This window comes from Halichoeres trimaculatus, unplaced genomic scaffold (genome assembly GCF_033239565.1).
Source record: "Halichoeres trimaculatus isolate MK-OKI-2021-1 unplaced genomic scaffold, fHalTri1.1 fHalTri1_scaffold_17, whole genome shotgun sequence".
In the NCBI taxonomy this organism is placed as follows: Eukaryota; Metazoa; Chordata; class Actinopteri; order Labriformes; family Labridae; genus Halichoeres; species Halichoeres trimaculatus.
Window position 1 is genome coordinate 31,372,903 of NW_027437195.1, and position 23,660 is coordinate 31,396,562.

Sequence of the window (23,660 nt, forward strand, 5' to 3'; positions counted from 1 at the left end):
TATTAGAAGAGACCACACAACCATGTTTTTTAAGATTTTTAGTTCAAAATAAGCTAAATTAATATATTTTATTGCTCATGATGAACAGAACAGACAATCATATGGAGAAACTAACGCTAACGATAAACAGAATAATTTCCCAAATAACTTGTTAAGCAAAAAATAGCACTTAGTTATTGTTGAATGTGTCACATAAACTTGTCATAGAGTGAATGAATTATCTAAATCAAAAAAATAATATTGTAAATTATTCCCTTAACCTCTGAAGACCCGAGCTTTGTCTGGTGTGCAATTTTTAATTCCCCTTACTATTTGAGATAAGTACTAAGACCTAATAAGTATAATAACTAAACTTGGTCTGTGTGCAGGAAGTTTGATTATTTTTTATATAAGTTCTCTATTAGTTGTTTGTTATTAGTGTTATTGTACTTAAATACGCTTTTTTTTCACTAAAATGGGTGTAATGTTGTGATGTCACCAGAAGATGATGTGAGCAGTGTCCCTGCACTGCAGAAAAATGAAATCTTATCAAGTGTTTTTGTCTTATTTTCAGTAGAAAATGTCTTTTTAGACTTAATGTGAGCTGAGCAGTCCAGAAAAATGTCTGGTTTTGAGTTAGTTAAAGACAAAAATGAGGTCTGAATCGCTCAGTAACAAGTAAGAAAAAAACTGCCAGTGGAATAAGAGAAAAAATTCATGTATTAAGACATTTTTCTAGTTTTAAGCAAATTTCTCATGTTCCATTGGCATAATCTTTTTTTATATGTTACAGTAATTCAGACCTTATTTTTGTCTTTAAATAACCTGAAACAAGACGTTTTTCTGGACTGGTCAGGTGAATGAGACTCAAATCAAATATAACAAGACAATTTTTACTTAAAATAAGATAAAACACTTGATAAGATTTCATTTTTTTTGCAGTGTGAATGGGGCTAAAAGGTCAAAGTTTAAAAAAATGAAGGATCATGAGTCTGAGAGGAAGAAATGTAATGTCCATGTATGTGGACACGGGGTCTTAAGAGGTTAAAGCTGTACAGAAAAGAAAATTGAATTGAGCCCACTCTGGGTTATAACATCAGTATTTTTCCTATTTAGACAAAACACTGAGGATAATTAGTGAATTTTTTTTTTATTATTTTATATGTTGCAACTGTCCCCAGTCTCCCCTACATCGGAAAGTAATTCTCATTTTTATGCAGCTCCAAATGTTCTGTTTTCACTCTGTTTCTCCCAGTTACTCTTTGTTTTTGTGGTTTTATTTGCAGCAGCGTGTTATGTCATTGGCTGCTGCTTTGCTCCGGTTAAGTCGACAGTCAGTCACAAAAACTGGCTCCGAGAAGAAACACTGAGGAGAAACGACGCCGCAGGAGCATCGACAAACACGAATCCATCATTTATGGATTAAAAACTGTTACATCCTTTAGGTGTTTATAAATCTAACACTGAACACTCTGGGCTTCCGTAGAGTCAAAGGTTAAAGGTCAGCTCTCTTTGGGTGGATCTCAGAAGCCTCACACTCGTCTCTGGTTGTGTTTTCGTCTCTGATTGGTCGATGAGAAGGAAACGCAGGTGACTGCTCCCTCACACCTCTGCATCCCTTCCTCTGAAGTTTGAAGTCCTTTACACACTATTTACAACTATCTACAATCAGACGAGCCGCCTCCAGTCTGTTCAGGAGCAACACACACACACACACACACACACACACACACACACACACACAAGGAAAGATGGCGGAGGTGAACGTGAGAGAGTCAAACTTTCAGGGGGTGGACGCTGATTTATGAAGGTAGAGAGTGACAGGATGTAAGGTGTGTGTGTGTGTGTGTGTGTGTGTGTGTGTGTGTGTGTGTGTGTGTGTGTGTGTGTGTGTGTGTGCGTGTGTAAAGGTGTGAGCTGTGAGGATGACTCATGCAGAAATGTGTAGGCATCTCTGCAGCAAACATTTGACTGACATTTAAAGGAGGGCACACACACACACACACACACACACACACATACAGAGCCGTGTGTGTGTGGTTACACCTCACACTTTCACACCGTTTCTAATAATAGCTCCTCGCTTGTTGTCCACGCTCCTGCACGCCGCCTCATTGTTTTCCCTCCTCTCTGCTGGATCACACACACACACACACACACACACACACACACACACACTCACACACACACAGATTGCACCAACAGTCTGGCGTCGGCGTGAAGCGTTGGGGCTGATTTCTGCAGGTGAGCATCAGATCCCAGCCGAGCTGCCTGAGACGTCCTCCAGCGTCAGACGGACTCTCGGGGTCAGAGATCGTTGTTTCAGTCGCTCCGTTCTTGAAGAGAGGAAACCAAAGCGTCTGCGTGTGCATCCCTGGCGTCTCACGGGTAAAGGGTACGTTTACGATGCACGTTTTTGAGTTTAACGGGACCTCACGTTAGTGCAAAGTACGACACGTCAACAACAACAGATTCATTCAGCAGATAGAAAAGAAACAGAAGAGCCATGGAGCGGATCCTTTAGTTACATATTCACATTTTGCGATTATTATCTGAAAGATGGGAGCTGTGAGAGTGTGTCAGAAACACGGACATTAACCAGAAGCAACATTATTAGCTGTGTTTTACAGTACATGGCAACACCAAGTCTTCTCGTCTCAGAGACGTCTGTACACGGTGACATCTTACTGAAGCTTCCACCACCTTTCTTCTTCTGTCTGAGGCGTATTTACAGGAGAGGAGCAAGTCTTCAAGTAACATGTCACCTTAAAGTGCCCAGGTGTTGGTTCTGCTGCACACGGAGGACGGAGGAAAACAGTTTCTGTGCTTGTTTCTTTCTCTCACAGCGAGACACGTCCAATCATCTGTGTCTTTGGGTTTAAAACGCGGCAGGAGCAGATTATCCTCCACCCAAATTGTAGTTAAACCGCCTGAGAGATGGAGGCAAATAATCTGACTCCTCCTCCTCCTGTGTCCTAATGTACCATCCTGCGTGGAGGCAGGGAGGGAGGGAAGGGGTCGGGGCATATTTACACACACTTCACATGCGCGGTAAGCCGTCAGTCACATCACGAGTACCCTGTTTGTTCAGCAGAACCACGACCTCAGTGTGCCCCGAGCTGACGGAGACACACTTCACAGCCAGACAGAGCTACCACGCCCAGGGTGGGGTTGTTGGTCTGTGTTCAGCGCCAGGTAAAGGTGGAAACGCAGAGAAATCACAGAATGAGGAGGGGGTGGAGTCAACAGACGGAAACGTGTAAAAAAGTTTGTGCTTTTCGGTCGTCCTGTGTTCGCTGTCTGCACGACAAACGGTGGAGATTCAACAGAGATGAAGATGCGTAACTGTGTGTGTGTGTGTGTGTGTGTGTGTGTGTGTGTGTGTGTGTGTGTGTGTGTGCACTCAGCCTGACTGAGCCCTGTTTGTCTCCATGTTTCTCAGATTGACCTTTTCTTTCTGTTTTTGTCTCCTGCATGAATGCATTAGTGCACATGCTGTGTGTGTGTGTGTGTGTGTGTGTGTGTGTGTGTGTGTGTGTGTGTGTGTGTGTGTGTGTGTGTGTGTGTGTGTGTGTGTGTGTGTGTGTGTGCATGACTCACTCTGTTTCCTGCTCGAGCCTATGAGAGGAAATGAGACCAAAGCAGCTCTAAAGCGAGCAGGTCCAGGTGGTGCAGAGCGTATTTTACATCCATCCTGGTGTTTTTCTCTCTCTGTGCTTTTTTAGGTGGATTGTTTTGTTTTTCTTCTTCTTTTACATTTAAAGAACAACATCAGGCAAACAAACAAACAAACAAACAAACAAAAGGCAAACAAAGAGACAAGTGTGATGAAAGTGCCGTAGCAAACCCACATTCTCAGATTCAGATAATCCTCCTCGAGCGTTTGGTCGACGTGTTTCCGTGTCGAGCTTCTTTTTTCGAGGTGAGTCTTAAAAGGATCGTTGCATTGGACGGGTAGCTTCACGTTGAGAGTTTGCAGATGAGTTTACAGCGTATCGACAGCGAGCTGGATCAGTCTGTATCCGTCAGAGGAGAGAGCTGATCCGGTGGTTTCTGTACATCGGTCCCCGGCTGGCTGGGTGGAGGTTTTTGCTGCTGTAATGCGTGCCGCTCATGCTAGCAGTCCCAAAGCCTCTGGGCTCCTGTGCTGTGGAGCGTGACGGACACATCAGTCTCTTAAAATAGTGTTTCTAGCAGAAAGGTGAGCTTAAATTACACGGTCGACTCTGTTACACACACGGTACTCTTCTCTAGTTTTTATAGGCAAAGAATGAGGTTTCTGGGATGATGATGAGGAGGAGGGAGGAGGAGGGAGGAGGGGTCAGGACTGTGGATGTGTTTTAGTGGATCAGAGACCAGGTCTGACTGAGCTCCTCTGACGCAGATCTTCACCCCGTCCCTCCTCGTCCTCGTCCCGTCTCCAGGATGCTCATGGATGGAAACGTCCAAACTGAAAAAACTGCTGAGTTGTGTTTGTGAACGCTCCAGTCAGCCAGAGGAGGAGCTGGAGATGGGATCACCTCCTCCTCCTCCTCCTCCTCCTCCTGCATCTCCTTACATCACGCTGCATTTGCCCTTCAGTCTCTCGGCACGGGACTGCTTCCCTGAGCGCTTGCCGTCGATGTTGAGGCTCATGTTCCTCTTCTTGTCCAGGTTGAGGAGCTCCTGGAAGAGCTCGGTCACGTTGTGGTTGGTCTTCGCCGACGTCTCCATGAAGGCGCACTTCCACTGGTTGGCCTGCGCCTCCCCGTCTTTAGTCTCCACCTCCCGCAGAGTCTCATCGCTTTTGTTGCCCACGAGCATGATGGGAATGGCCTCCACGTTACCTTTGATGGCCAAAACCTGCAGATGGATACGTAAATATAATGCTATGTAACACACACGCTCTGCAGACAAACAGAAATAATTTAATTCAGCTACAGTAGGGAAATATGTTTTGAACTTGTCAACTTTTTTCTCATCACAAATTCAAACTAAATTTCTCCCAGACATTGGTATTAACTCAAATAATCCACACATGAAAAGAAATCCCAACGTTCAGGTCCATAAATAATGATTATGGTGAATTAAGAACGATAACACAGGAAAAAAGTATTGAACACACCATGGAAAGGCTGAATACTTTGGACAGGAAATGCACCAAACCACCTGAAATCTGTACCGAGCAGTTAAATAGCACACACCTCATGATGGGTAAAGGCAAAGAGCTCTCTGAAGACATTCACAACCTGATTGTTGCTCAGCATCAGAATGGAACTGGTTACAGACTTATATCAAAGCACCTGAATATTCCAGTCAGCACCGTTGGGGCCATTATTCACAAGTGGAAGAAGCACCACCTTACCATCAACAGGCCACGCACAGGAGCTCCTTGAAGATTTCTGACCAGGGAGTCAGAAAGATAGTCAGAAGAGGACTCAACCAGCCAAGGACCACCCTGAAAGTGCTCCAGAAAGACTTGGAGGCAGCAGGTACAATTGTTACAGAGAAAACAATAGGCAATGCACTCCACCACCATGGCCTCTATGGACGCTCAGCCCGCAAGACTCCACTCCTCAAGAAAAGGCATGTTGAAGCTGGTTTAAAGTTTGATAAACAGCATCTTGACAAGCCTGTAGAATACTGGGAGAATGTTGTCTGGTCAGATGAGACCAAAACTGAACTTTTGGGCTGTCATACTACAGACCATGTTTGGAGGAGAAATGGCTCTGCACATTAGCCAAAAAACACTACATCAACAGTGAAGTTTGGAGGTGAAGCATCATGGCATGGGGTTGTTTCTCATCTCATGGTGTTGGCAAACTTCATATAACTGACGGAGCAATGAATGGAGCCATGTATGGGGAAATTCTTGATCTGAATCTGCTGCCATCCACCAGGATGATGAAGATGAGACATGGCTGGACCTTCCAGCAGGACAACCATCCAAAGCACACGGCAAAGTTGACTCTCAAATGGTTTCAGAAAAAGAAAATCAATCTGTTAGAATGGCCTAGTTCAAGGGTCTCTAACATTTACTCTCATAGGAGCCATTTTACCTTGGCACACCTGGATTAAAGTCATTCAGGAAACACAAGATCGACTTTATCTTATAACAATAAAGGCAAAAAAGTAAATAGAATTCTATACATGAAAAAAACACATGTATGATTTATAAAATGATACATTCCATCTGTTTTTTTAATGTTTAAGAAATTTACTAAAAAATCAAAAAGTTGCCAAAATTTGCCAAAAGTTCATTAAATTTCACGAAATTGTTCGTGGCAAACTTTTGCAAATTTTGTTTTAAAAATTAAAACATTTTTTTTTTACCTTTTAAAATTTAAGTTAAAATATACAAAATGAAATTTTGGTCATTTGCAAAAATTAACTTTTTTTAAATAAAAAAAATGCAAAAAATAATAAAAATTAAAAAAAATCCATAAAAGTAAAATTTTAAAAAAATGCAAAAAATTCAAACAAATTTTGAAAATTCAAAAAATTACAAATATATTAAATCAACTTAAAATCTAATACATTTCCCAAAATTTTAAAAATCTGAAATACTGCTTGAATATGAAAATGCAGTGTCTGTAATCATCAACACCCTCTGTAAGAACATTTTTAATTTTATCATTTGTAATAATAGTCTTTAAAGCTACAAGGAGCCACTGCAAAGGAGTCAAAGAGCCACATGAGGCTCCAGAGCTGCAGGTTGAAGACCCTTGGCCTCGTCAATCACCTGACTTCAATCCAACTGAACATTTGTGGAAAGAAGTAAAGAAAAGGGTTCACCAGAGGGCACCAAAGAATATTCCAGATTTAAAGACAATCTGTGCAGAGGAATGGGCCAAAATCACCTGAGCAGTGTGGGCCATTAGTTCAAACATACAAGAAGCTTCTGGAAGCTGTCACTGCAAACAAAGGCTTCTCCACTAAGTATTAGATGAGTCTCAGTGTGTTCAATACTTTTTTCCTGTGTTATCGTACTTAATTCACCGTAATCATTATTTATGGACCTGAATGTTGTGATTTCTTTTCATGTGTGGATTATTGGAGTTAATACCAATGTCTGGGAGAAATTTGGTTTGAATTGCATCTTTGGAAATAATGAAACAGTAAATTGACATCAATAGCAGATGGAATAATTAAATAAATGTGATGAGAGAAAAAAGTTGACGGGTTCAATACTTATTTTCTCCACCCACTTTACCCACACACACACCGACCTGTTGGTAGATGGGTTTGAGCTCCTCCAGCGACTGCTTGCTGGTGATGGAGTAGACCAGGATGAAGGCGTGGCCTTTGGAGATGGACAGGCGCTGCATGGCGGGGAACTGGTGGCTCCCCGTGGTGTCGGTGATCTGCAGCGTGCACACGCTCTTGTCACAGCTGATCACCTGGCGGTAGGTGTCCTCCACCGTGGGGATGTAGGTGTCCCTGAAGGTGCCCTTCACGAAGCGCAGGACCAGGGAGCTCTTCCCCACGCCGCCCGCTCCGAACACCACCACGCGATAGTCGTTGCTCTGCTCCGGCATTCTGCCCCCCTCAGGCTTCAGACAGTATTACACCTGAGATGAGTTCAAAGAGGAGAGAAGAGAGGAGGAGTCAGCAGATACACAGAGGAGAGGGGAGGAGAGGGGAGGCCAGACCAGGAGCCAGACCAGGAGCCAGACTACAGATCAGAGTGGATGAAGTTGGTGGAGCTCCAAGAGTCGCACCTGACGCAGACATTTCCCCGATCGATGCAGACACACTTCCTGAGAGCAGCTGAGCAACACTACATCCTTTCCTCCTCCATCCTTACCTCCTCTATCCTTACCTCCTCCATCCTTTCCTCCTCCACAGACTCGTACAGACTTTGTGACAGAGCTGTAACCTGAGCTCTCTGTGTGTTTTTCCTCCTCTCCATCGTGAACGGAGCTCAAACATCAGCCCCTCTCACACACAGAACCAGAACAAAGAAGAGGAGCCTGAGGCCGGACTGAGGCTTTGGTCTGGATCAGGTTTCATTTCATCACAATGAAAAGTGTTTGAGTAGAAACACAAAGAGCAGACTCCACAAACTAAACTGTATCCTTTAACATCAGATCTCTGCCTCGGGCTTTTTTTATTCTTTGTTATAAACGTGAGAAACAGCGCAGCAAATTCCCCGAGGGGACGATACAGATTTAATCTGATCTAAACATCTGACAGAGGAGGATCAGCTTCCTGTGAAACTGGAGAAACTAAACAGAAACATGTTTGAATTATTTGTATTAACTATTCAAATCTTTGTCACGGTCATAAAAAAATGGATCATGACTTATGTTGAACAAACTTTTGGGTTTTGGTTCTTTGTGAATGTTCAGCTCTTCACATGTGGCGTTGCTGTCTGCTGTTAGCTCTGTTAGCCATGTCTGTGAATAGCATGATGCTACTCTGCCCTCTGGTATTCCCTCTGTTGCTGGGTTAGCACAGCTAGCTCGTCCATCTTATTGGAGATAGATCTTACGTTCCCCATTACGATGGATGGAAGGACAGGTCCATGTCGTCACTTCTTAGCTCACACCTGAGAACCAGCACGTCGTCCTCACCTCCTTCTCCTCACCTTGTGGGAAACATCTGGCCTAGCACCAGTTAGCATTGACATGCTACAGGCTGCTAACAGCTGATTTCACATGTAAACAATGCAGCCATGGTTACATTTAGGATCTCCAGACAAACACAGGAGAAAAAGTAGTAAAAATATCACTGAAGACACAAAAAGTTTGGTGTCCACGACCAACAAATGAGCCAAACAAAGTAATGATCCACTCCAAATACAAAAATTATAAAAAAGAGATTAAAAAATTACAAGAAACGGACAAAGAAGAGAGAGCTGCTGTAACAGGCAGCCATAGCCAACAGGGCGGCGCCTAGCTTTTTGGGAAAATTCAGAAATTTTGGGGCAGAATTTGGACTTAAAACAAAATTCTGTGAAAAAAAAAAAAAAATTTCTGACTTTAAAGTCAAAAGGTAAACTTTATTTTTTTAGGATCCTGATGGATATTTGAAACTGAGACAAATTTACAGATCACAATCTGGGAATCATTCAGTATGAGACTTTCCAGATAATACACAGGTTTATGGATTTATGTTTCCATTCCAAATATTTCAGCCTCCATGTTTCCTTTAATGTGTGCTCAAAGACTTTCACATGAATATAAATCAAAAGTTTGGGGACAAATTTATGAAAATATGTCTGATCAACCAAAAAACATCACGGACCCCCTGCAGTAACTTTATGGACCCCCTAGGGGCCGTGAACCTCCTGTTGAAGACCTCTGTCTCAAAAAGAAAATATTTCAGTGCTTTATTAAATATCTAATGAATCAGAAAGTTACAGACTATAAAATAAACGGTTAAAAATGTGTGAAAATACGTTCAATTGTTTTACAGACATAAAAAGAAATAATTATTCATGGAATCACCAAAAAAACAAAACAAAACACTTTTGATCCCTTTTTAGTGAAGCTCAGACAGTTTGATGGTGGAGGCTCAGGAGCGTGGAGTCCACTAGAGAGGACGTGTCTGAAACTTTGTGAAAACTTTATTTTTTTCATGATCTAAGAAGAATAAAAACACTTTTATATTTCATGCATCAGAGGGATGGAGTCAGGATCAAAGGATTACTATGCAGAGTTTTAATATTTATCCCAAATTTCAAACTGTGTAACCTCCAATTATTGATCTCAGCCTTTATCCTCTTTCACACAAAGCAGATATTATTGAATTCCCTCATTTCTGTTGAAGTTTCTATAAATAGCTGTTATCTGACACTCTGCTCCCTCCGTGTAACGATAGTTTCAGAGCGTTTGTTTTCTGTGGTTTGTCTGTGAACCACCTGCTGAGCTCAGCAGAGGAAACACTGCAGAGAAGTAAACAGAAATAAAAACAGGACTGTATCATGATGATATCTGCTGTTAGATAAAAACTCAGCATCCACACTCGGCTGGGTGGAGCTGGGTGGAGCTGGGTGGAGCTGGGTGGAGCTGGGTGGAGCTGGGTGGAGCTGGGTGGAGCTGGGTGGAGCTGGGTGTGGATCCTCCCTGGCCTGATCCCACCTGCTCCATTCTCAGCATCACTGCACGTTAAATCTGCTGCAGCTCATACATCTCCATCCTCCTCCTCCTCCTCCTCCTCCTCCTCACACCTGACCCGTTCAGCTTCCTTTAAGTGCTGAGAGTCTGTGCTGCGTCTGCGCCTGATTACGCTCTGTATCTGCTGCATTATTTATCCGCCCTGGCTCTAAACTTGCTTTCAGGCCCATAATCAGATATTCATTCAGTTGTGATCAGGCGGCGCTCTGTGAGCTGCGGCTGTAATGAAACAGTAAATTGACATCAATAGCAGATGGAATAAGTGGATTTCTGTCATGCTAGCGCTGCTGGAGCCCACTATTGATGGCGGGCCGCTGTAATTGCATCGCAGGTTCAGATAATATCAGTCAAGGAGCTGCAGGATGGATGGGGATCCAGGGGAGCCTCTCCAGGTTTATAGTCGATCTATAGCTGTAAGTCTGGCTGACGTATGGAGAGCTGCACGTCCAGACTGCTGAACATGGACGACGGCTGCAGCTGCAGGTGGATTTAACTCTTCACACCTTTTTCCTGCAGACGCTGAAACTTCCTCTTTATGAGTCTGCTGCTTCACAGGGATGATGCACGCTGAGTTTACTCTGATTATATAATAATTACTGTCAAAAATCATCAGCCTTATTGATTCCTGTCAACAGCTGATCAGTGTGTTAGAGCTGCACACACACACACACACACACACACACACACACACACACACACACACTGCATGAAATGGTCTCTGTCCTGATTTTTGTGGAGTTAAATTAAGTATCAGTGACATTTAGCAGATTACAGCTCTACACTGCAAAAAAACTTAAATCTTATCAAGTGTTTATATTATTTTAAGTAAAATTTTGGAGCACCCGGTGTTTGGGTTGTCGGCGCTTTAGGAGCGTCCGCACTTTTGGGGCGTTTGCAAGTTTGGAGCGTCCACGCATTTGTAGCGTACACGCGTTTGGAGTGACATTTTGTACCGAAAACAAGACAAAAACACTTGATAAGATTTCATTTTCTTCCAGTGTAACGTAGCGTTAGTCCAAACCTCACAGCCCCTGGTCATCCTGTGTTCACGCCAAACCAAAAACTGTTTTTCTGAACCCCTGCTGGCCTCATCTCCACAACAACAACAACCATACTCCTGTTAAATCGGAGATCCAGGCCTCAATCACATGTAGCCGGGCTGTTTACAGCCAAAAACAGAGCAGTGATGGTTCTTTTACTTTGGCATTCTCCTCTCCAGAGAGGATTGGGTGGGGAGAGGGTTTGGGAGTATCTGCTCCGATGGACCAATCAGGTCAGACTTGCTCCTGATTGGTCAAAAAAGGGAATCACTGACGTCAGCAAATCCCCAAAATCCAAACAGCTGGTTTTAGGTCAGGATTTTACATTAACAAGCTCTACTAAGAACAGGTTTGGTCATTAAATATCACATTTTGTGGGCTGGGAGGAAAGACAAAGACCCACACATTTCACTAAAAGACTTAATAAAGTGATTTTTTTAAAACTCACTCTTTAGCCCAGCTGCTGCTCCCTGAAACTGAACTTTTCCCTCAGCAGTTCACCAAATTACTGCTCATAAAGAGGCGTTTTAGCTTCTTTTAGCTTCTTGTTTTGACTTCCTGTCCAGCAGCATCTTTGTTTATCCCCTTCCTGCTGAGCACCAAACCTCACAGAGACGTCAGCAAGTCTGTGAACAGATTTAAGCTTTGTGGTTTGGTGACAGTTTTTGGCACCGTTTCCTGCTCTAGATTTGAAGTTTTAGAGGAAATCTGGAGTCGAACGAGACGTCAGTCCTGGTTTGAAGCTAAACATTTCCAGATTTCCTCCTGACGGATCAAACGGGGGGTTTCTGGTGCTGCCTGGTTTATTTTTAGATGTGTAGTAACGCTCACAGATCTCAGCGGTGATCCTTTAAAGTCCAGACAAAGCTGAAATCACAAAAATAAAACCAGGACAGTGGAGAGCCAGAGTGAGGAGGTTTACTGAATGAATTTAAAGCTCGGGATTCAGCGTCTTTAAAGCGTCTGTGTCAGAGCCAGGCTCTTGATGGAAAAACACAAATCATCAGTACAAGTTTTCCTTCATATCTCCTCTGTCTTTCCTTAACTCGTGCTCTTTGAGGCTGTTTTCCTCCCGCTCTGTGCTCCTGATCAATAAACGAAGGCCCCTGTGGTCTGATCGATGGGGCTGGTCTGTCTGGGCCTGTCGGTCTCTCCTCCTGCTTCACGCGGAGCCTCCTGGGTTTTTTGGACTCTGATCCTCAAACCCTCCTCCTCTCCCTCCAGCCGTCTCCACCTGCTCTAAGATTAGCTCCACACACACCCACACACACACACTGTACTCCTGCTTCTCCACCATTTGTCCTTGACACCAGCCTCTGAGATTAACGACACCCCTCCCAAGCCGCCTCTCCTCCTCCTCCTCCTCCTGTCTTCTTCTTCTCTTGTTTTATTTGAAATGAGAGGACTGCAGTTCCTTAATGAATTAATGGTACACTGTAAATGCATCTGCAGCCAAACTCCATTAGCAGATAGCTTTGGCGCGGAGCGAGCAGGCCGACTCGGCGCTCAGTCAGGAAACGCTCTGAGCTGGTTTCTTCCAGCAGCCGGCGAGGAAATGTCACCTTTAGCAAAAAATATGCACATAATTTCCCTCAAGAGAGCCACTTACGCTCAGCACAAAGGAAGCGCATTAAGCAACATCAAACACAACGCCATCCAACAGATCAAGAGCGTGATTAAACAGACACCCACAAAGCGCTCCCACGGCGTGCTGAGGAGGAGCGGCGTTCATCAAACCCTGGATGCAGGAATGCTGCAGGTACAGCCGCGCCTCCACAGGAGCAACAGATCTCAGCTCCTCCAGCTCCTCCTGACGTACTGTCCAAACACACACACACACACACACACACACTCCTCACAACGCCTCATATCTGCACCAACTTCCTGTGTCTGCAGACTGAAGGACGGAGTGTGAACATGTGAGTGATTGAATCTGTGCAGTGAAGCGAGAGATTTCCTGTTCACTGTGCACACATCAGCTGTATGTGTGTGTGTGTGTGTGTGTGTGTGTGTGTGTATGTTTGTGTGTGTGTGTGTGTGTGTGTGTGTCACCAGAGGAATGAATCTGCATTTTGAGACAGAGCAGTTTTCAGGAGCGGGCTGTTAATGAGGCTTTGAGCAGACTGTGGATTCACTTCATGAATCCTGATTCAGTCACGCTGCTCCTGCTGCTGCTGCTGCTGCTGCTGCTGCTGCTGCTGCTGCTCCTGCTGCTGCTGCTGCTGCTGCTGCTGCTGCTGACACAGAAACTGGACGCTTTGTGGAAACAGTTTACACACGCACTGAGAATCTTTTGCCGTTGATTTAAGATTGAGAAATTGGATCTTTTTCATTTTTTTTTTATTTATTTATTTATTTATTTTTAATTATTTTTTTTCATTGATTTTTTATTATTTTTTCCTTTTTTTCCTTTTTTTATTTTTTTTTATTATTTTTTTCAATTAATTTTGTTTTATTTTTTATTTTTATATTTTTTATGTTTTCCTTTTTAAATTAATTAATTAATTAATTTATTTATTTATTTATTTATTTATATTTTATCTTCTTCATACTTGATGCGTATTCTCCTCTTCCTCTGTCTGCATGTGAAGGTGTGTGTGTGCGTCTCGTTGAGGCTGATGATGCAAAGAATGGAAACTCTGTTGTCAAATCCTCCAGAGCAGCAGAGACAGAAAGATGATCAGGATTGTTGCATGTCATTTCAAATTAACGAGTTATATAACGAGAAACTGGCTCTTTGCAAGTTTTGACCCAGAAGTTCATCCTCCATGTGTGACAGCTTGGTTACTGAGTTTAATTCGCAAACAGACTCAGAAACCAGAGCCAGCTCAGCTGCTTTAGGGCCTGTTTCCACTTGTAGCTGTCTTTATGTGTCTTCGCTAACAGCGTCCTTTAACATCCCGCAATCTTTAAATCTCCCGTCGACTTTGTAAAGATAATTTTCTTTTTGCTTGGAAAATGTCAATGTCACATTTTTCGTCTTCGTTGGATTTATTAGCGGGATTAGCTGTGTCACTCTGCTATGCCTAAGCTGTTTCGTAGCTAATGTGGCTATTAGCATCTAGCTAACACTCCGCCTACCAAGAAGGACATGGTCAGCTGTGGAAACACAAACAGGATCAGACTTTGCTGATCCGAAACAGGGCTTAACCAAAACCAGCACCCCACACGGTTCACTCACTAAACAGTTTACCCTGTTTTCTCTGTATGGGTCATTTTCCTGCTGCTCAGCGCTCGTTGCAGTGTTTTTATCTTCCTCATCCCTTTTTTTCCTGCTCTCTTCTCTCTTTAGCTCTTTTTGTTTTTGGAGCCCGTCGTTACTTTATGTCTCGTTTGTTGGTCAAAAACACCAAAATATTTACACCTGCAGTTGTGTTTTTACTATTTTTGTTCTCTCTTTAGATCAGGAATCCTACGTGTAGTCATTGTACCAGATCAGCTGTTAGGAGCCTGTAGCATGTTGATGCTAACTGGTGCTAGGCCCGTTGTTCCTTACATTTTTCTTTTGTTTACGTAGTCCTGTATTTATTTTTTGCAGGTCACACCTGTTACGTTTTTCTTTTTATATATTCTCATTGTGATGTTTGAAGTATTTTCTTTCTGTTTGTTGCTGTAACTCTGTGAATTTCCCCGCTGAGGAACGACTAAAGGATTAGCTTATCTTACGTTGAAATAACGAGGGTGAAAGGTGGTAAAAGTTGCACCCTCTGCTTAGCTTGCATCACCTGGTATCCCAGGATGCTTTGTGCCAGGAAGCAGACAGGTGCAGACACAATGAGTGGAGGTGAATTTGCAGGTGTGTTACACTGCTTCATGTGGTCTGAGTGGTGTAGCACAACAAAAGACGATCCTGATGTTTGTTTGACTACAAACATTTGAACCATTTTTAATCTCTGACCTGAGCTTGAAATGTTTGGAGTCCAACATGTTTCTGGATCGTCTTGTTTCAGAGAGAAACATTAAAGTTTAATTTCAGTTTGACATAAATCTGTGTTCTGTAAAATGATCAGAGTGAGGCCGACTGTTCGTCCAATCAATGAGAGAAACAGCCCCCACCTCCCTGAGTGATACCTGTGTGTGTGTGTGTGTGTGACCACCTCTCATCACTGTCAATCCATACACTGATTGAGTGCTCGCCCCCTCACATGTGTGGAGTGTGTGTTGGCCTGTACGGGATCTGGCCGCGCTGTGGTCTTGGCTTAGCGGCTAATCATCGAGCTTAACCTGCTCTGTGGTCCCGGCTGCTCTGCATTGACCCAATTCCCAGGACTTAGGTTCCAGAAATCTCTGTAAGACTGGACGCAGCTTCTGAAGCTCCCTGTTAGCTCTCTGTTAGCTCCGTTAGCTCCAGCACACACCTTTGATTCAGCACGGGGACGCGAGCAGACCCAAACCAAGGACCAGGCGCTCTCAGATCCATGATCCTTTGCTCTGAGCCGAACATGTCGGAGCCTGAGACCCGTCTGCAGCTCACCCAGCAGGACGCGGCCTCCTGCATCTGTCTTTAAAAAGCTGTGAGCGGTGCAGACGAAGACTTCCTCTGTGAGGAGTTTTTATCTGGTGATGATGCTTTTCTCTGACTCACAGAAACAAAAGTAAGCATGAAGAGGGAGATTTGCTGTTTCGGTTGATTTTGTTGACTCCTTAAAGAGAGCAGTATCAGCTTTTTCTTTTCCTCCCCAGAATTCTAGAAGCCTCTTCCACTGTTGCCATACAAGAAAGCCATGTTTCTCTTTTTCAAAATCACAAATTTTCCCTGTTGTAGATTTATCAACTGATAGATACACGAGTCTTGCAGCCTGCAGTCTCCTCCTGAGATCACTCCAACACACGTTCACTGATAGTTCTGACGTCCCACAAAGTTACCTCAAAGATTCGTTTGTTGAATGTTAACGATGCATAACGCCACAGATTTTATGTAAAGGATTTGATGAGATGCCAAAATGAACACAAATCAAAAGTTGCACAGGAGCTCAAACAAATCTAATGTTTTTTTTTAGATGTTATAGTTTATCCTAAGTGTTGTGCTGATGTGAAAACTGAAATAACTTTGTTTTGTTTTTCCCTGGAGTCTAAGTTTTAGTCAAGGTTTTAATCCTAATCCGTGATCAGACGACTCTCACGCTCAGCGCAGCAGCAGCAGCAGCAGCAGCAGCAGCAGCAGCAACAGCACGTGCTCAGGGCTGATTACTGCAGCAACCTGCGCAGCTGATGGGAGTGTTTAAGGGACAACACACACACAGCAAACACAACAAACACACATCGCTTTGAATCTTTACGATAGAAGACTGTGAAGAAAAGTATGACAGAAAATAATCCCACTGTTTTTTTTTGATTCAGCAAAATTTTAGTCTTTTATTTCCAAAACGTCATTACTTCCATAGCTTCTCTGAGCTGGAGCAGGGAAATGATTTAACTCCAAGTTAAACTTCAAGAAAATCACTGAGCATTAAAATCCCTTAAAGCTCCTGTGTTGATTATAGTGCCCCCTGATGGACAAAGTAGTTACTGTCTTGTTTTTAAAGATAAAATCATACCCTGACTTCATTTGGCAATCAAATCTGTCAATCAGTGAAAAACATTAACTGTAAACAAAGGCTGTTAAAGCAGCAGACCACCGACACCTACCCCCCGACAGTGAATCTGGACAATAAACAAACTGTTTACATAAAAAGTTTCTTTGTTTTGATGTTGTTATTGGATTATTTTGGCCATAAAGAGGCATCAGAGTTAATGTCAGTCTGTTTCATAACGAGCTAAAACTCCTCACTGGAGCTTTAATGTACGAACCTAAAGATATAAAACAACAGATTAAAACAACACCTTTAAAAGAATATTTATATGTATTTATATTTATTCAGCACAGTGGGGATCTGGGTGGGAGCTACAGGTTGGATCAAACAACATGTCAGCATGTTGAGTTTGTTGTGTTTCTAAAGAGCGGACGTGATTTCCTTTCTGACCCTTCTGAGCCACCATCCCAGAAACCGTCAGAGGAAACGTTTTGCTCTGTGCTGATCCATCAGATATGGTCACACTGTCTCTGTGAGTGTGTGTGTGTGTGTGTGAGTGTGTGTTAGTCCTGAGCATTAGCCGGCCTGGGGATCCCTGGGATGCTCCGTCTGGCCTCCACATAAGACCCTGTTAATACCAGCGCCTGCAGATCAGGAAACACGGAGACGACTTTATGCACAGAGACGTGGTCAGAGATAGGGAACAGGAGAGATCAGCTGACCCAGGAAGCAGAGCCTGAGCGATGCGTTCACGTCTTTAAGGTCTGAGCTGTGGTGAAGGCAAAGGCGAAGGCCTGGGCCTGGCTGAAGCTCTAATTACGGCAGCTGGAGCGAGCTGCAGGAACCTGCAGTGACAGATGGTGACAGGGTGGGTCGCTTTGGATCCACTCTGCTGGTTTCTACAGGAAAATATAACCAGAGTGATTTTTATAACACATCAGCGTCAGCTCAGAGGACTTCCTGTGACACTGGAGTTTAACTCCTCTCACTCTGGTTTAAAGTTCTTTACATTAAACCAACGTCTGACATTTGAAGAAAATGTCGCATAAAACATGAGGACCCAGAGGTGATGGTGAGCATAATGGACCAGAGCAGCCGCCCTGGCCTTCATTTAGCCACGCACGTCCAGGACGATCCAGCCTCACGCCAGGTTTAATGAAGAGCGTACAGAGCTCTCCAACGAGCTGCTGCTGTCAGGAGCTCTGACGCGTCAGCATTGATCTGCTCCTGGGTTCGGCAGACTCTGTGCAGGGTATTGTTTTATAGAGCTGATGCTGCAGGACTGCAGCTGGCAAAGCTACAGACAGACTTTCAAATCAAGAAGAGGCTACGGTTCAGTTTGTTATCAATAAACCAGGAGGAGGAGGAGGAGGAGGAGGAGGAGGAGGAGAGATGCATTAAAGATCTCAGACAGATGCTTTTTGTTTTATAGGATGGGGATTAAAGTGATGAAGTGTCTGTATGACCAGAGGAGGACTGAGGGCTGCTAGCTCTGCTAGCCTTAAACACAGAAACCAACCGACCGAGGCTGAGGGGGAGAAATGTTCAGTGCTGACAGATTTCTGTGCTCACCCTTTAGACTCAGAGTTTAGACTTTAACAATTAAGAAACTGTCACTTTGGATCCTCTCTGACAGAAATCTTTTTGCTGTTTGTGACGCCTCCTCTGTCTCATAGAGGCATCAGTACAAACATCAGTGTCTCATGGCCAGATTAAACTCCCATCAGGAGTTTGAAACACCATAGCAATCAAGCTAACACAGAAAAACATGTTCATAAATATTTAAAAAAATGTTTTTCTCTCCTCTGCATCCAGCGGTTTCTCAAATCCCTACATTTGTGCTAAAAACCTGCAGACATCAGTTAATTCACTCTATGCTCTGTGAGTTTCTCTTTCCTGCAACATATTTCAGCCAACAACACTTTGCATCAGTGGTGTGCACAGAAAGGGGGAGTAGGGTGGTCTCACCCCTTCTGGCCAAATTGTTAAAAAAATGCACATTAAAGTGCTGTCTTTGGAGCTAAATATGTGCTAAAGTGCTGTCTTTGAGGACAACGTTGTGCTAAAGTGGTTTATTTGGAGCCAAATGCGTGCTAGACAGCCATCTTTGAAGCAAAACATGTGCTGTAGTTCCCTCTTTGAAACTAAAAAAGGCGTGCCTAATAGCCTGATTGGAGTCAAAGCATGTGCTTAAGTGCTCTCTATGGAGCCAATGTGTGCTTGAGTACCATTGCTAGAGCCAAACGTGCGTTTCTGCCCTTTTTGAAGGCAAATTGTGTCTTTAATGTTCCTCTTTTTAGCCACACCTGGGCAAAAGTGCCATTTTGTAAGTCAAATGCTGTCTTTAAAGACAAAGGTGTGCCAGAGTGCTTTACTTTTAGCCAAACTAGTGCCAAATTCCCTTATGGAGCAAAACACATGCTAAAGTGCCATCCGTAAAGTCTGAACATGTGATCTAGTGTGCTCATTGGAGATGGAAAAGGCTACCTAATAGCCTGATTGGAGTCAAAACATGCGCTAAAGTGCCCATTATAGAGCCAACGTGTGCTTGAGTACCATTTCTGGAAACAAACATGTGCAACACTGCTCTTTTAGGAGGCAAAATGTGAGCTAGAGTTCCCTCTTTTTTAGCCAAACCTGTGCTAAAGTGCCATTTTGTGGGTCAAACGTGCACTAAAATGCTCTCTTTAAAGTCAAAGGTGTGCCAAAGTGCTTTATTTTTAGCCAAAGGAGTGCCAAATTCCAGCATGGAGCCAAACATGTGCTAGAGTGTCATCTTTAAAGTCAAAAGATGTGATGTAGTGCACTCTTTGGAGCTAAAAAAGTCGTGCCTAATAGCCTGAGTGGAGTCAAAACGTATGCTTAAGTGCCCTTTATGGAGCCAATGTGTGCTTAAGCACCATTCCTGGAGCCAAATGTGTGCAAACCTGCACTTTTAGGAGGCAAAATGTGAGCTAGAGCTCTCTCTTTTTTAGCCAAACCTGTGCTTAAGTGTCATCTCCTGAGTTAAACGCGTGCTGAAGTGCACTTTTTAAAGACAAAGGTGTGCCAAAGTGTTTTATTTGAAGCCAAACACATGCTAGAGAGCCGTCTTTGAAGTCAAAACATGTGATCTATTGCCCTTGTTGGAGCCAAAAAAAAGGCTACCTAATAGCCTGATTGGAGTCAAAACGTGCGCTAAAGTGCCCTTTATAGAGCCAACATTTGCTTGAGTACCATTTCTGGAGTGAAACATTTGTAAAACTGCCCTTTTAGGAGCCATAATGTGTGCTAGAGTTACCTCTTTTGAGCCAAACCTGTGCTTAAGTGCCGTTTTGTGAGTCAAACGTGCGCTAAAGGGCTCTTGTTTGAAACAAAGGCGTGCCAAAGTGTTTTATTTAAGTCCAAATAAGTGCCGAATTTCCTCATGGAGCCAAACACATGCTAGAGATCCATCTGTGAGGTCAAAACATGTGATCTATTGCCCTCTTTAGAGCCAAAAAAGGTGTGCTTTATAGCCTGATTGGAGTCAAAACGTGCACTAAAGTGCCCTCTATGGAGCCAAACATGTGCAAAACTGCCCTTTTAGGAGGCAAAATGTGTGCCAAAGTTCCTTCTTTTGCACCAAAACGTGCAAAAACCCTTCCGGTGGCTAAACAATCTAACCTGCCCTCTTGAGTGGACAAAAAACACCTGTGTTTATTTTTCTCATCACTCCTGCTCTTCTAAAAGTCTGAGCACGTCACCAGCTGAAATCATACGTTTTTGCACGTGACACTGCACTGATCATGGATGATTTCCTGTTTGACCTTAATGTTCCTCAGAGTTTAGCATCCTTCAGCGTTTTCCTTTCTGTATCTCAGGACCAGAGCCTGGATTTGCCTCTGCAGATTAAACGGAGAATGCTTGTTCAGTTGAAGCCTCGGCCTCTAAGATTTGTGCGTTGAAATTTTAAAGGCTTTGAATCGACAGTCTCACAGAAACTACATGATGAAGATGCTTTTCTTCTTCTTCTGTGAACGCCAGTTATTACCTAACATCCCAGATGGAGCCGCTCATGCTAACTGCAGGAAACTGGAGCCTGTGTGTGTCTCCATCAAAGGTTTCAACCCTGAGAGAGGAGGAGGAGAGGAGGAGAGGAGGAGAGCACGTCTCTCCACATCTGGCCTCCAGACCTGAGCGACGACAACAAACCAGAGAGAAAACTGCTCCTCAGTCGTTTGGATGCAGCACGGGAACAACAGCATCATCATCATCATCATCATCATCGTCAGCATCATCTCATCCTTCTCCTCCTCCTCGTTGCTGAGTATTGAGTCATTTCTTTGTCCTGCCACAGCTCACAGAAATGTTCTTATGCAACCATGGAGTGGCCATTCAAGACAGACAAACACACGGGCGGGCAGGCCATCAACACTCCCCCACACTCCCCCACAAACTCCCCCACACGTCCACTTATCCCCATCCTCCAGCAGCCAGCGCATGCTTTAACATCTGCATCTCTATTCTCACACAGCACACCGCACACTTCAGCTTAATCACAGGATTTACTGTCAAACATCTCTGCTCCTCTCTCCCTGCAGCACACACACACACACACACTAACACACACACACACACACTAACACACACACTAACACACCCATGACTGGCAATGCATACAGGAAGTTGAGTCACATACATATTCACACATGCACAGAGAAGGCCTGAATGATTCACATCTCCTGCTGCATGTCATGACGGCTCTGCACGGACACACAGTGTGTGTGAGGCTCTGCACGGACACACAGAGTGTGTGTGAGGCTCTGCACGGACACACAGTGTGTGTGAGGCTCTGCACGGAGCAGACATGGAGCACACACGGATCCAGATGGAGGATTAAGCGCGGCTTTTGCACCAGAAATCGGGCTTTATGCGTCACGCTGGCGTCATTATTACAGTATAGCCCAATGTTGACGTTGATGTCGGTCAGAAAGAAGGGGAGGCGAGGAGGAGGCGATGAGGAGGCGATGAGGAGGCGATGAGGAGGCGATGAGGAGCCTCGCCATCGGTGCGCAATGTTGGAGCGCAGCGCCATTACAGACCACCCCACTCTGCGCGATTCATTCATAAATAGCAGAGGATCGCCATCTCACCGCGCTGCCATCGTTTCACAGGCGCAGAGAGCCCCCATCACCCACCTCCCCCTCTCCTCCCCCCGCTCCACTCCCTCCTCCACCTCCCTCCACCTCCCTCCACCTCCCTCCACTCTTCAAAGCAATATGATAAACCCAACAGCCTCACATCTCTGCCCTCTCCTCCCTGCTGACTGCCAACATGGCTGAGCAGCTCGCAGCGACACAGATTCCTCTCGATGAGAGCTCAGACCGACACATCCCGAGTCCACACCGACAGCACAGAGATTAACAACCCGAACAAAGCTGCTGCTGCGCGGATCCGTGTGCGCACAGGAGACGGTGAGAAGCACCGCGCTACGCCACTGAATACCAACATGTAACCTCCATGAGGAGGAAGAGGAGCGGAGGAGCAGCATCCTGTACCTGCTGGTGAAGAGTGCAGCTCCGCTTCAGGCTCGTCCTTGGTTCAGAGGATGAAAGACAAACGCCGAAAGCGTCTTAAAGCATTTTACACGGTTCATGTAGAGCTCATGTCGTCCGGTTTCCAGCGCCACCACAGCAGACTCTCCCTCCCTCTCCCTATCCTCCTTCCTCTCTATCTCACAGAAAGGACGTGGGAGGTGCTATGCCCTCTCCCTCTCTGTCCACTCCTGATTCCTCCTCACTTCATATCACTCCGAGAGCTTTCATGTCAGCCTGAAACGGAAAAAGGAGGTTCCTGCAGGAGGGCTTCACGATGCATGTGCAGGAATCTAAACTCACACATTTGGAGAAAAATATGCAAACAAAAGATGATGACAGAATCTGAAGAGATGTGGGGAAAAATACCTTAGCTAAGAAAACTATAAGACTGTAGACAAGGCAGATTATAAGATTGGATACTCGGAACAATATATGATAGGTGTAACAAAGAAAATAAAAATATGCACAGGACTATTTAACCACAAGAAAAATGTTAAATAAAATAATATAAAAAATAAAAAAATAAATGAATAAATAATAATAAAAATCATAAATTAATAGAAAAAATAAAATAAAAACAAAAACAAAAAGGAAAGCCACACAATAAAATAAAATAAATAATAATAATGATGATGATGATGATAATAATAATAATAATAATAATAATAATAATAATAATAATAATAATAATGATAAATTAAAAATTAAAATAAAACAAAACCAAAAAAGGAAAGCCACACAATAAAATAAATTTAAAAAAAAATAAAAAATAAAATAATAATAATAATAATAATTATTATTATTATTATTATTATTATTATTATTATTATTATTATAAGATAATAATAATGATAATAAATTAAAAAATAAAATAAAACGAAAACAAAAAAGGAAAGCCAAAAAATTAATAATAATACTTATAATAATAAATCAAAAAATAAAATAAAACAGACTAAAAAAGAAATCCAAACAAGAAAATAAAATAAAATGAAATTTATGATAATAATAATAATAATAATAATAATAATAATAATAATAATAATAATAATAATAATAAATTAAAAAATAAAATAAAACAAAAACAAAAAAGGAAAGCCAAACAAAAATAAAATAAAAATAAATAAAATACATAAAGCTAAATATAAAGCTAGAGAGTCTTCTGAAAAAAGTGAAACATGTTGGTTTAACCTCCTCATCAGGCTCTGATCGATCCAAAAATCATAAATCTAAATCTCATCTGTGACCAACGCGAATCTAGAGTCAAATAACGCGAGAGTTGCTGTGAAACACAGAAAACCCCTCATAAAACGCCCTGTGAGGTATTTATAGGAACAGATAAACTGAGCCGTCACTTTGCGTCACAACAGACCTTAAACTGTCGTAAACTCAGCAAAAAGGTGGTGATGACACCCAGAGGGAGAGGACAGCTCGTCTCAGCTTCATGCTCAGTTTTATTCATGGATCTGACAC

General features: G+C 43.2%; 1 protein-coding gene across 1 annotated transcript; it reads right to left on the minus strand.

Annotated features, from left to right (window-relative positions):
* Window positions 1–1,148: 1,148 nt before the first annotated feature.
* Window positions 1,149–22,408, minus strand: diras1b (DIRAS family, GTP-binding RAS-like 1b). The gene is made up of 3 exons (XM_074692139.1): window positions 22,152–22,408; window positions 7,188–7,529; window positions 1,149–4,821 (listed from the first exon to the last, which is right to left on the minus strand). Exons 2-3 carry the CDS (start codon window positions 7,494–7,496, stop codon window positions 4,534–4,536), a joined length of 597 nt encoding a protein of 198 aa, XP_074548240.1. The 5' UTR covers window positions 7,497–7,529; window positions 22,152–22,408; the 3' UTR covers window positions 1,149–4,533.
* Window positions 22,409–23,660: the final 1,252 nt, after the last annotated feature.

Excerpts from the sequence above, each read along its gene's own strand:
- diras1b (XM_074692139.1), bottom strand. The coding sequence starts at position 7,496 with ATGCCGGAGCAGAGCAACGACTATCGCGTGGTGGTGTTCGGAGCGGGC. Across the intron at positions 4,822-7,187 it reads TCAAACCCATCTACCAACAG|GTTTTGGCCATCAAAGGTAA; the intron begins GTCGGTGTGTGT and ends ATCCATCTGCAG.